Source organism: Saccopteryx leptura, chromosome 5, assembly GCF_036850995.1.
Source record: "Saccopteryx leptura isolate mSacLep1 chromosome 5, mSacLep1_pri_phased_curated, whole genome shotgun sequence".
NCBI lineage: Eukaryota > Metazoa > Chordata > Mammalia > Chiroptera > Emballonuridae > Saccopteryx > Saccopteryx leptura.
This window is the reverse complement of record NC_089507.1, coordinates 39,238,671-39,252,709: the sequence shown is the minus strand read 5'-3', so window position 1 is coordinate 39,252,709 and position 14,039 is coordinate 39,238,671. Positions and strand designations below refer to the sequence as shown.

Here is a 14,039-nt window from a genome sequence, read left to right as displayed (position 1 = left end):
TTTCTCTTTTCCTTTTTCTCCAAAACCTCCAGCCTCCAGTACTGTTACACAGTAAATGTTTCTAATGCTTCTCCATAAAGTATAAATTTGCTCTAGAATTTTGCTATGTAGCCCTTATCCAATTAAGGAAATTCTTATTTATTTATTTATTTATTTATTTATTTATCCAAATTGAGAAGACGGGGGTAGCAGACAGACAGACTCCGGCATGCGCTCGACCGGGATCCACCCAGCATGCCCACCAGGGCTTGATGCTCTGCCCATCTGGGGCATTGCTCTGCTGCAACTGGAGCCGTTCTAGTGCCTGAGACGGTGGCCATGGAACCATTCTCAGCACCTGGGCCATCTTTGCTTTCATGGAGCCTTGGCTGCAGGAGGGGAAGAGAGAGATAGAGAGAAAAGAGAGGGGAAAGGGTGGAGAAGCAGATGGGTGCCTCTCCTGTGTGCCCTGACCAGGAATCGAACCCGGGACTTTCACATGCCGGGCCGATGCTGTACTGCTGAACCAACTGGCCAGGGCCAAGGAAATTCTTTTTTGAAGTATCTTGCTAAGAGTTTTATTAATCATAAATCAGCTTTGAATTTCATCAGATAGTTTATCTGCATCAGTATCAAGGTAAGCAATATGTCTTTTCTCCTTTAGACTCATGATGAATTACATTAAGAAATTTCTTGGTCTTAACAGTATTAGAGCTAAGGTAAGCATTGAGAAGATTTTTGAATATAATACCAATATATAAGAATCAATTAACATTTCTTTTCAACATGAAAATAAAGTTAAAAATATTAGATTATTCATAATGGTAACAAAAACTGTTAAGTATTTAGGAATTAACCCAACCAAGAGTACATAATACCTTTATCCATAATACTATTAAAAAAATTTTTTTAATAAAGAAAATTGAAGATGATGTAAAAGACATTCTTTGCTCTTTGATGGAACAATTAATGTTATAAAAATATGTTATCTCCAAATTAATCAATGTAAATTTCATTAAAAAATCAATGTAATTCCAATTATAATTTCATTTAATTTTTTTCAGAAACTTCATAAATCTAACCTACAGTTGATCTGGAAAAGTATAGATTTACAAAATAGCTAAGGAGATTTTAAATATAAAGAGTGAAGAATGAGAACTTGCCCTACCAGATATCAAGAAGTACTATAAAATTGTAATAATAAGGTAATGGCACCAGATCAGGTAAATAAACCAGTGGAGCAGGGACTAGAGCTTGGAGAATTTGGTAGACACTCTAATATCCCTTTGTCATTCACCATTCCGTTGCTGATTCTAATCGCATGCCCCTGTGACTCTGTCTGCCTGGCCTGTGCTCAGAGAAGACCAGAAATGTCTGGGAGTAAATTCACCCCACTGAGAGCAGTCCTCAACTGGTGACCCAAGGAAGTTGGTGGCTCAGTATCTCAGCTCAGTTGGGATAACTCCGAGTTCTACATTGGCTCCCAGAGTTTCCCAGACATATTGACCCCAGTTACCCACAGTGGTAATTTACTTGATAACATTCCTTTTATTATCCAATAAGGGATAATATTCCCTTTATTATTATTCTCTGAGAAGTGTACAACTGAAAGCTATATAATTTTGTTAAGCAATGTCACTCTGATAAATTTAACTTAAAAACTTTTAAAAAAGAACTTAATATCTACAGGAGAATCATCCACATGAAATACCATGTTTAGTAAAAATAAGAAAAATGATCATTCTCTTCCCTGTTTTACTTCTCTCTACTCTTCTGTTAGTGCTTCTTCGGTCATCTTCCCCATAATCTTCTTATATTCGCATCCTTATCTCAAGTCCTGTTTCTGGGGGAACCCAACCTGGGACAGAAAATCATTTACACACAAACTTAACTTACAGTAAAAGTAGGACTAAAATTCAGTGGGGGCCCTGGGCAATTGGCTCAGTGGTAGAGCGTCAACCTGGTGTGTGGAAGTCCCACGTTCGATTCCCAGTCAGGGCACACAAGAGAGGTGACCATCTGTTTCTTACCCCCTCCCATTCCCTTCTCTTTCTCTCTTCCCCTCATGCAGCCCTGGCTGGGTTGGTTCCAACACATTGGCCCCAGGCACTTAGGATGGCTCCACTGAGCCTCAGCTTCAGGTGCTAAAAATAGCTTAGTTGCAAGCATAGTCCCAGATGGGCAGAGGATCGGCCCCAGACGGGTGTTCCCAGATGGATCCTGGTCAGAGTGCATGCAGGAGTCCGTCTCTCTATCCTCCCTCCTCTCACTTAAAATAAATAAATAAAATAAAATAAAATTCAGTGGGGAAAAGAGCAGATTGTTTGGTCAATGAGAGTTGAGAATCTATCTTGCTATATGGAGGAAAGTAAAAATTAACACCCTAAACAAAGGATTAAATATATAAATATGAAGTATAAAATTATTAGATTAATAGAAACTATCTTCTATTAGGAAAATATCTTTGTGAGCTTAGAGTAGGGAAAGACTTCTAGTCTTTTTTTTTTTTTTTACAGGGACAGAGAGAGAGTCAGCGAGAGGGATAGATAGGGACAGACAGACAGGAACGAGAGAGATGAGAAGCATCAATCATCAGTTTTTCATTTTGACACGTTAGTTGTTCATTGATTGCCTTCTCAAATATGCCTTGACCGCGGGCCTTCAGCAGACCTAGTAACCCCTTGCTCAAGCCAGCGACCTTGGGTCCAAGCTGGTGAGCTTTTGTTCAAACCAGATGAGCCCGCGCTCAAGCTGGCAGACTCAGGGTCTCGAACCTGGCTCCTTTGCATCCCAGTCTGACGCTGTATCCACTGCGCCACTGCCTAGTCAGGTGGGAAAGACTTCTTAAATGAAACTTCTAATATAAACCATAGGGCCAAAAAATGATAAATTAAATTACATTAACGGCCCTGGCTGGTTGGCTCAGTGTTGGCAAGGCATGTGGAAGTCCCTGGTTTGATTCCCGGCCAGGTCACACAGGAGAAGCGCCCATCTGCTTCTCTCCTTTCCCCCTCTCCTTCCTCTCTGTCTCTCTCTTCCCCTCCCACAGCCAAGGCTCCATGGGAGCAAAGTTGGCCCGGGCACTGAGGATGGCTCTATGGCTTCTGCCTCAGGTGCTAGAATGGCTCTGGTTGCAACAGAGCGATGCCCCAGATGGGCAGAGAATCGGCCCCTGGTGGGCATGCTGGGTGTATCCCGGTTGGGTGGATGCGGGAGTCTGTCTGCCGCCCCCCTACCTCTCACTTTGAAAAAATACAAAAAAATATAAATAAAAGTAAATTACATTAATCGTATTTTTTTTTAAACAAAAGATTCTATAGAAAAAGGTAAGAGCCTTTTAAAGGATATATTAACATGTCTAAAACTGATAAAGGATTAATTTTTAGAATAACCTAAGAAATGCTATCAAGTCAATTAAAAATGGGACTCCAAAGTAAAATTAATCAAAGGATAGAACAATTGAAGATGAAATCTTAAAAAAATAAATAAATAAGGACAAAACCTTAAAGGCCAATAAGCATCTAAAGTGATACTCAAGTTTATTAGTAAAAATGAAATGAAAATGAAGAAAATAGCGAAGTGTCACTTTTCGCTCATTAGTTGGGTAAAAAACTGAAACTTAGATGATGACAAGTGTTACAAGAATATGGGATGTACAAAGCATCACTCATTGGGGATGTGAGTGTTGAGTCAGGAGCCATCCTGAAAGCAACCTAGATAGCCCCAGGGTCTAACATTTCCTCTCCTGAGTGCATAGCCCAAAGAGATTCTCCTCTTCATCCATTAAGTGGAGGAAAGATGCAAGGCGGCAATGGAAGGATTGGAGGGCCCCGCGCTGTCCATCATGTGGTGAGTGCACATTGTATTCCACAGCAGTTAGAAACAGCACACTAGAAGTACCCAGTAACATGGATACATCTCTAAGTATAGTGTTAATGGAAAAAAAATAAGAAAATACCACATATGTGTAACAAACAACAGTAAGATTGTATAGAACCTAATGGAGCAAATGGAAAATCCACATCAACTGCGTTGAAAAAGTTGCTTATTGGAGGTTAGAATAGGAGTAGGAAATGGAAATACACAAAGAAGAAATAAATGAAGAGAGTCCAATGATGATAGTGAGCTGTGAACTGAGGAGACTACCCTTTGTACCTAGCCATCCCCAGCAATGTATAGGAGGGAAAAGACAAAATAGATATCGAATGCCAAGTACTAAATAGTCTTTAATAACATAGAAATTCACGAAGTCTATTATAAGGATTGTTACTTTGGTATAGCAAAACACACACTAGAAAAATATAAACAAGATGAAGGCTAATTTAGACGACAGCTAATGAATAATACAGAAATATTTATTTTAGCTTGAAATCACTTATATTTCTGTGGGAAATTTTTGAAAAAATATTTGAGATGATAATGCTGGGTAAAACTCAGAGATGTAAAAGCCCTAAAAATTCTTTCAGAGAAAAAGATATTTCAAGAAGTTAAGATGCTAAGAATACCAGAAATATATTTTCAACCCATATACAGTGAAGTAATGGACAGGAAAGATGAACAAGCAGCATCTATCTGTGAAAAACAAAAATGCCAGTTACATCTTAATATGTTGTCAAACAGATTCATCAATGGACTCTACAGAGTTCTGAAAAGCAATTAGTGGCACTTAAAACCATTAGGGCCAGAATCTGAGTAAAATTAAAAATGCTTGTCCAAATGGAAAGTGGGTGAGCAATGTTGCTGTGCCTTTTAAAAGAAACGAGAACAAAGACTGAAAAGCTTTGCAATTTTCTCCAAATTTAATTAATTGGTGTTTTTTCTAACTCTGATATTTTTATTTGAGCAATGTTGATGCACCGATTAGTTAATCTTGTGGTTCAAGAGTTCTCTGCTCTTGGACACGAGCCACCTCCCAGACATGAGCAGCCTGGTCTGTGGGTGGACAGCTTCCGCCCTCAGCTTGTAACGTCTTCAGATATGTAAGCGCCACAAAGATTTCAGGAGGAACCGCTTTCTCCTACCTTGCTAAATCAAAACATCATTTGGAGGTGATATATTTATTACACATTTGATCCCAATTCAAAGCTTAAAAGACTATCTTTTTTGGCTTTCCCCTCTCAACTGACTTCTCTTATATTTTTCTTCACAAGTTCAATTAAATGTAGTTAAATAATATTTATTGAACACTTATTCTTTTTTTTTGTTTCAAAATTTAATTTGAACTTATTTTACAATTTTAATCAAATACAGAAATCATTTGTTTCCCATGATTTAATGTTACAAAGTACTTGTCTTCTCATCTAGGAATTGTGTACATAATTGTTTTATCTAGAGCTTAGTTATTGGCTCCATTCTTATTTTTATTTCTATATCTATTCATCGAGGAACAAAGAAAATGAAAGATATAATGTGATATCAGAACTACAAGGAAAACAAAATGCATATTTACAGGTGAAAGTATCTTACAGAACGGCTAGAACTGGGTAAAAATTCTGCCTCTGAACCTCCTAGAACCCAGTAAGAAAGAAAGCATGTTTGTTTGCAAAGAGAATATTGTAAGTAAAAAAAAAAAAAAAAAAAAAGAAAGAAAGAAAAAAGATACTTATTAACTGTATAACCCTGGGCAAATTAAGTAATTACTCTGTGCTTCAGTTTCCTCATAAATTAACTGGGAATGGTGGAGATAACTTTTTTTGTGTGTGTATTTTTATGAAGTGAGAAACGGGGGACAGACTCCCGCATGCGCCCAATCGGGATCCACCCGGCATGCTCATCAGGGGGCGATGGTCAGCCCATCTGAGGCGTTGCTCCACTGCAACGGGAGTCATTCTAGCACCTGAGGCAGAGGCCATGGAGCGGTCCTCAGCGCCCCGGACAAATTTTGCTCCAATGGAGCTTTGACTGTGGGAGGGAAGAGAGAGAGAGAAAGTAGAGGGGGAAGAATGAAGAAGCAGATGGGCGCTTCTCCTGTGTGCCCATGCCAGGAATCAAACCTGGGACGTCCACACACCTGGCTGACACTCTACCGCTGAGCCAACCGGCCAGGGTTAGAGGTAACTTCTTTATATAGGTATGTTATGAGGATCAAGTCAAATGTGCCAGTATCAGTAAAACATTTAGAACAGCGGCTGGCACAAAGTAAGCACTATTCAATTGTTATTAAAATAAAAAATAAAACAAATGCTAAGGATATATCTCAAGGAATGTCAAGTTTCAGCAAGTACAGTACTTGATTTTAAAGGACAGCTCTCAGTGGGAGCTTCACCTTATCAACAGGACAGTGAAAGAGGCAAGGTAAAAATGTGCACTTAAAACTTCTCTATTGCAAACACGTTTATGGGATTCACGGAATGTTTTCTTGACTCATCCCTCAATAAGCACTGAGGACAGAACATTGAACCCAGGGAAAACAATCTAGCCGCCAGCCAAGATAATATGCTCCAAACATGCAGTGTTCTTATGATGATGAGGCTTCAGTTCTAGCTTCGAAAGAAATGGATGGGCTCATTTCCTTCAACCAACCCTTCACAGATATCACTTCTCTTATCTGGGGATTTTATAAGTTGTGCAGTGGGAGCATGGAGTGATATAGTCTCTGCAAGGGCTTCACATGGAGACACTGCATCCTGTGGGTAGAGCCTGGGATTCGGTGTAGCATCTGCTGGTCCATAGCAGACGCGCCTGCTTTTATATTACCAGCTGTGCCACTGGCTGGCGGTGACCTTGGGCAAGCTACTTCATTGAACACTTATTCTGGCAACTAAGATATGGCAGAACCCCTGCCCTCGAGAGGGTTAGCACCGTGTGTGTGTGTGTGTGTGTGTGTGTGTGTGTGTGTGTGTGTGTGCGTGTGTGTGTGATTGTAGTCCTGATTCTGGGTTTGCATGGCATGGAGAGGGAGCAGGCGGGTCGGCACAAGGGACAAGTGGAATGAAACAATTCCCAAATGTCTGCGATAAATGGAGAAAATGACCAGTTCTTTGAGCATAAACAGGAGAGCGGCATAAGCTTATGCCTTTTGATATTAAACACCTTTGTTATTCTCTATATTAAAGAATCCTATATTTTAGTACATGGTCAACTGGGAAGCAATAAAGAAATGGAGAAATTATGACTGAAGAGGATGATAATCCCCCATCAGTTTGGTGAGAGCATGGACATGAAATGAAACTGCTCAGCAAAGAATTCTGAGACTAGAAGAGTCCCTGAGATGTGCCCTAAATGGGACTTGACCTAATGATCCCAGACAGACAAAAATCAGTACCATTTTTTTCTAGTTCCATTTTAAAAGGCCACCAAAGAAATAAACGCCATAAACAACTTCAGACATCCAGCTTAGTGCTTCTCAACACAGTTTTTAAAATGATTAATATAAATCTTTTATATTGCAGTTTAAAATCTTTCAAGTTTTCTCTTTAGGATAAAAGTTGAGAACAGCTAGTTGCAACTGTAATTTAATAAACGTTGTAAAACGGATCCCTTTTCTAATGCTGGCTCCTTGGTAGCAAACTAGTAGATTGCCTTTGTTGTGTAAGAGTTTTTACTGTATTTTATTTGTCATGCCAATTTAACACTTAGGCCATTATTATTTAATTTAGATGGTGTGGTTAGATTTATGTGCAATAAAGGAGCACATGATAACGGGGTGCTCCTTAATTCCGAGTCCATTTTTTAGTCACCGCTCACATTTCTGAGGCTGAAGAACACAGGAAGTCCCCCCCCAATGTTTGAATCATCTTTATGCTTCTCTGGTGATCCCTTACGAACTGTTCTGGGAACATATACCCACTGTGTATGGGGGTGAGTTGGGGGGAAATCCCAATTCCAGGGCTAATTTAGAAAAAAAAATTTATTTATTTATTTTCATTTTTCCAAAGCTGGAAACGGGGAGGCAGTCAGACAGACTCCCGCATGTGCCCGACCGGGATCCACCCAGCATGCTCACCAGGGGGCGATGTTCTGCCCCTCTGGGGCGACGCTCTGTTGCATCCAGAGCCATTCTAGCACCTGAGGCAGAGGCCAAGGAGCCATCCCCAGCGCCCGGGCCATCTTTGCTCCAATGGAGCCTCGGCTGTGGGAGGGGAAGAGAGAGACAGAGAGGAAGGAGAGGGGGAGGGGTGGAGAATCAGATGGGCGCTTCTCCTGTGTGCCCTGGCCGGGAATGGAACCCGGGACTTCCGCACGCCAGGCCGATGCTCTACCGCTGAGCCAACCGGCCAGGGCCTTAATTTAGAAAATTTAAGAGGCTCCTCTGTCCCAAATCCAAGAGTCCTAAACTGTTACGAAACTTGGATTACTGTTACGTAGGTAACTTGACTTTGTCAAATCTGCTTTCCATTTTCTGCTATTTTCTGTCTACTTCCAAAATGAAACTGGCATTTTTGTTTTCTACAGATAGATGCTGCTTGTTCATCGTTCCTGTCCATTGGTCCTCAGCGTCAGGTAATTCCTGTTAGAGGTATTTTGTAATGATGTAGACATTTGTGTAGTGCTGAATACTTCCTTTTCCCTTTATTTTTTCCTATACTATCCCTTGTCATTACTTTATGGTCTTATTAAAACATGTCAACATATTGGAAATTATTACATCATCTGCAGGAAATATTCAGAGCTATGAGCTTATGTTGTAAAATGCTAGAACTTTAAGTAAATTAGATTTGCAGATAATATACACATGTTTTGGAAATTAAAATGCTAATTTCAAAATCAAATTCTGTGTTAGGTTAAAAATAATATGTCTGCTGCTGTATTTGTGGGCTAATATCCTGTCCCTACATTGAGTATGAAAGCCATAGAGGGAGAAACTTATAGAATCTGACTTACAGAGATTAAGTATCATTGTAACTGAAAAGTCAATTTGTGAATGTGGCCTTAGAACCGTCAAGTGTGTTTGCTAAAACTATCCCTAGAATTAAACTGGGTTAGATGTGACTTGGGGCCTCCTGCCAGAATCAGGTTTTCTGTCACAGGGCAGAGACCTGACAAGAAGAGCTGACCAGAGAGCTGGCTTTCTAAGAGGAAAGGGCTGAGTGGAGCATGCCCAATTTTCTCCTGTCAGTCATCTCTCTGATAACTCCCTCCTCTTCCCATAGGAAAGAGTTAAGAGGGGTGGGGAGAGAAGAGTGTTAGTCTAGCTCCTGTACGTGGAAACATGAGAAGTGGGGTATACGTGTGTCCTCCTTACACCAGCTTTACTGGACGCTACTGCTTCTGCCTGCAGCTCTATCTCTGAGTTAGGGAGAGTAGAGTTAGTCTTAGTGTCTTGAAGTTTTTTTTTTATCAGTATCACTAGCCTTCTGGATGGGGAAGAGGGCTCAGCAGAGGTCTAGCTTGCCCTTGTCAGAGCAATCAGCTGTGTGCCTTGGGCATACCCCTTACATACTCTGGCCAAGGTTCCATGTCCTTCGCAGTCCTTCCAGAATGTCATCCTGGCCGGTGTGGAGACAGACAGCATTGCATAATGCTGTATTTCTTCTGCCTCAAGCCATTCCTCGGTCTGCCCAGAATCACTTGCAGGAAGTTAGAGGCATTAGATCAGGCGTCCCCAAACTACTACCGGACCCGCGGACCACATGCGGCTCCCTGAGGCCATTTATCCGGCCCCGCCGCACTTCCGGAAGGGGCACCTCTTTCTTTGGTGGTCAGTGAGAGGAGCACTGTATGTGGCGGCCCTCCAACGGTCTGAGGGACAGTGAACTGGCCCCCTGTGTAAAAAGTTTGGGGACCCCTGTAGATGGTAAAGCAAGACCAGAATTGTAACAGGTGACCTGTTTATGAAAAATTCAGAGTACTTTAAGAGTGTTGATGGATATACAACATATGATGGATGCAGCATACAAGCTTTTGCATTGTATTTAAAATTTAGGCACCCCCTCCAAATCACTTGTATTTATGTAGTACTAAACGGACAAATTTTAAAGCACTTATCTGAAGACCATCAAGATAAACTAAGCTTTTATTGGATTTGGATACTGTGTACATTTTGAGAAGAGGTTGGTAAATTTATTATGAATCTTTTACATTACCTGATACCATTTTAAAAAATCATTAATTGATTATTTTATTTTTAATGTGATTATCTGAATAGTGCTTCAAGAAATTTTTACCAAATAGAAATAAAAGATCTTTAAGGTCCAAAAATTAAACAATGAAATATTAAAAATTAGGTATAAAATAAATCCTTAAAAAATTAGTTGTAGCTCATTAAATAATCTCTGTATATAAAGAGTTGCAGGAGAAAATGTCATTTGTTTTGAAACTTTTTCTGTCCAAGTTCAACCTTGTTGCCAAGCCTCATCCAGCTTAGAATATGTTTTCTAAGGAGACAATCATAGTCTGAATTTAGTCATCTTCAAATTAAGACATAATTCTTTGACAAATGACATCACTAGATAGTTTTGTTGTTTTATTTTGCAGCATTGCTAGATGGGTTATAAAAGGAAATTTCAGGGATTTATTTCCAGATTATTATGGGGTGACCTGTGTCCCCATCTCTGAAGAGAAAAAGTGAGAAAGGATGTATCAGTGTCCACACTCTATCTCTCTCATCCAACTCCCAATTACAGGTGTAACAGTCAATGCCAGTGTGACACAGGAATACCTAAGGGCCAGAAGACCTCGTTCCCAGGCCACACTCTACCAAATACTGGCCATGTGTGGTTTTGGGCAAGTGACAGTCTCTTAGAATCTTGCTTCTTTTATGCATGAGAATAACTATTCATGTTCTATATACCCCAGAACTGTGTTTTAAGGACAGAATGTGAAAGTGTTTAGTAATTTATTGAAGTACTACATAGTATGAGCCACTTAATATTATTAATAAATGTCTCCAATGATTTGCATGGCAGTCAAACAAATGGAAGGGAACAAAGCTGACCTCTGATACTAGGAAGAATGCCCAGAGAAGCTGTTTTGTAACTCCAACTATATCCTTCACTAAAACCAACCATATTAAGCAGCACTGTTGTTTAAAACCTGAGGATATTGGTGGCCCCAAACCTTTCTGACATCTAAGTTATGAGCAACTATAGCTGCAAATCAAGCTTTACAGGTCACACATTTTTTAATGCTGCCATTGTTAACTAATTGCTCTGTACCTGGCAGTATACTAAGCACTTTACCTACATTTAATCCTTCCAAGAACCCTCTGCAGTGATGTTGTCATCCTTGATTTATGGCTGAAGAAGCTGAAGTTGAGAGAGGTTAGGTAACCAGCCCCAGATAACACAGCTCATAAAGAGTAGAAATGGAATTGGAGAGTTGCAGGCTGCTCAAATCAGTAGCCTATGTTGTTAACGACTAATTATATTATCCTCATGGTTCTAGATCCTCATTTTTTCCGATGTGCATTTGTTAAGTAATCAATTGTTCATGATACTACTGTGCTAAATTCTGTGCAAAATAGGTTTCGCCCCTGCTTGTCCATTTGTGCTACTCCTCACCACACCCAGCTGGCTGCTAACCACAAGGAGCCCTGCCCTACTTCTGCGCGCAGACGCTTTGAAAAACCTGATCCTGGGGTGTGCAGTCAGCAGCCTGGGAGGGTGGTAACTCAGATCAGGTGCCCCATTCATGGCTTTTCCCTCTCCAGCTTCCATTGTTTGTGAGCAATTGAGGATTTTCAAATTACCCAATAATGAGTAACATTCAGCGAGGCTCACAGCTTTGGCATGCAGATTCAGACTTTGCTACCAACTGAGAAGAATCATCCCTCTTTTTGCACTGCCCTAATTACTGTCAGGCATAGAATTCCGTGAAATCTTAGCAAGTACTGAGAACTATGTATCTGGACCACAATGGACTCCTTCATCAGTGCATATATATAATACATAACATTTTTTCCCCACACATTTTCTTGAAAGTTTTATTTTTAGAAGCCAATTTTTTTTTGTCATGAGTGAAATCAGGGGATTCCAATAGAGAATCAGTGGGCCACAAGAAGGATTCTATTCTGGGTAGTTGGAATATCCTTGTGTTCCAAATATTCTACAGTTATATCTTCTATGGAAATGTTGTTGAAACAGAAGCATAGCCTGTGTATCTTCTCATTTCCATTAGGCATCCAAAGCATTGGAAGAGCTTTGCTTCACAATTATGGGGACTCGACTGAAGCCTCAGGTAAGGCTGAAGTAGTGTGTTATTTGTAGGCAAAAAAGTGCCCAGTGGTATCTTAGAATTCCTCCTAGAAGAAAACATACCCAATTTAGGAAGTAAGCCAAGAGGAGCTTGAAGAGGATAAGCTGATTTCGGAGAAGAAACAAATACTTCGGTTACTCTGATGTCCGGGAATTTAAGGTCATATCAGTGGAGTTTACAGTCATTAATTAAAAAGTTATATGTCCCCCTCAAGGATGTGTTCTTTCTCTGATGAGAGAAAAGTGGAGTCATTCGGCTTCTTTTCTCTCGCTAACTCATACTACAGTTGGAGAACAGGTGCATCCTTCTTTGTGGAGAGCAAGACATTGGAATGCAAAAAAAAGCAAACTATAGTATATTATCATTGTCAGTATGAAAATTATATTCTTCCTGTGATGTCTTAGTTTCTTATTAAAATTACTCAGCTTTTTGGGGAGAACTTTTTGTCCTGAAGTGAGAATAGATGGAAACTTGAAAAATAGCATAATGCACCAAACCTTAATTAATATTCTATATTTTATAGATGCACTGTTGTTGTTGTTGTTTTTTACACAGACAGAGAGTCAGAGAGAGGGATAGATAGGGACAGACAGACAGGAACAAGAGAGATGAGAAGCATCAATCATCAGTTTTTCGTTGTGGCACCTTAATTGTTCATTGATTGCTTTCTTATATGTGGGCCTTCAGCAGAACGAGTAACCCCTTGTTCAAGCTAGCGACCTTGGGTCCAAGCTGGTGAGCTTTTTGCTCAAACCAGATGAGCCCATGCTCAAGCTGGCGACCTCGGGATCTCAAACCTGGGTCCTCCGCATCCCAGTCCGACGCTCTATCCACTGAGCTACTGGCTGGTCAGGCTAAATGCACTTATTTTTAAACTATCTTATTAAGAATAAGAGCCTCAAGTTTAGAATTATATTTTTCATTAGCAGTTCTGATTAAACCATGATCATTAATATATTCTCACTGCTATGCCTATCACATACAATAACTCATAAGAAACCCCTTGATTTTGAAAGCATAAATGTTTTCTGAAACTAATTGTTTATGACTGTATTTTTTCCTAGTGTTTTTCATGGTAACATTTTCTAAAACTTTCTTTTAATTAAAATAAAAGAAATGATAATGATATTTATCCATGAGTTTCCTTTTATATTAAAAGCAAATGAGAACAAAAAATAACAAAAAAGAATGATATGACTCATTCTTAGAACAGATTTTTGATGGGAGAGAGGTATATAAAAAAGTTTATGGAAGAAAGCAAAAATAACATAATATTATTTAGTGATAATAGCTGCAAATATTTTAATGTGATTCCTTCTTGTCTATCTCTCTGAATATCCCATATGTAATCATATCATTCTAATTCCACCACTGTTGAACTTGTAGATGTTCTCAATTTTTTACTTTTATGAATAATATTGTAGAAAAGATCTTGTACATACTTTATTTATGAACAGTTTTTAATATCTAATTTATTTTAGAGAAATATATGCTTAATCAAGTTCAATCTTATATTTTACATGTAATATGTGTCACATTTTCAAAACTTACATGAGGATTTTATATTACCAATTTTCTAGTATATAATATATATAACCTACATTATATTTTTCTGTTATGCATAATATAATGATAGTGTGTCTCTTTTTTTCAACAGAAAACAGATGAAAAGGTTAATACCAAAAGGGTAAGGTGTTTTTCATAAATATATACATTAAAAAATAATAAAAGAAACCATTAATCATCTATAGTAAAGCTCACTATTTTTTTTTAATAGTTCTTATTTCATTATTCGAAGACACGGAAGTTGGGCAATTCAAATGTTGTGGTAAGTTGTAGGATTACTTCTTACTAGTAATCACTGGTATTTTTTTTCTAAACCTGTTTTTTCAGTTTATCTGATAGAGCTAAATCAAATTCATGTG

The 14,039-nt window shown here is 39.1% G+C and overlaps 1 protein-coding gene across 4 annotated transcripts in view; it reads left to right on the top strand.

Annotated features, from left to right (window-relative positions):
* NMU (neuromedin U) overlaps positions 1-14,039 on the top strand; it is a 172,330-nt gene that overhangs the window by 143,030 nt on the left and 15,261 nt on the right. For all 4 annotated transcript variants that reach the window (XM_066385775.1, XM_066385774.1, XM_066385776.1 and 1 more), the window contains 4 exons: positions 8,374-8,421; positions 12,037-12,096; positions 13,772-13,801; positions 13,892-13,942. In XM_066385775.1, the coding sequence (XP_066241872.1) occupies positions 8,374-8,421; positions 12,037-12,096; positions 13,772-13,801; positions 13,892-13,942 (189 nt within the window). The remainder of the gene's footprint in view (positions 1-8,373; positions 8,422-12,036; positions 12,097-13,771; positions 13,802-13,891; positions 13,943-14,039) is intronic.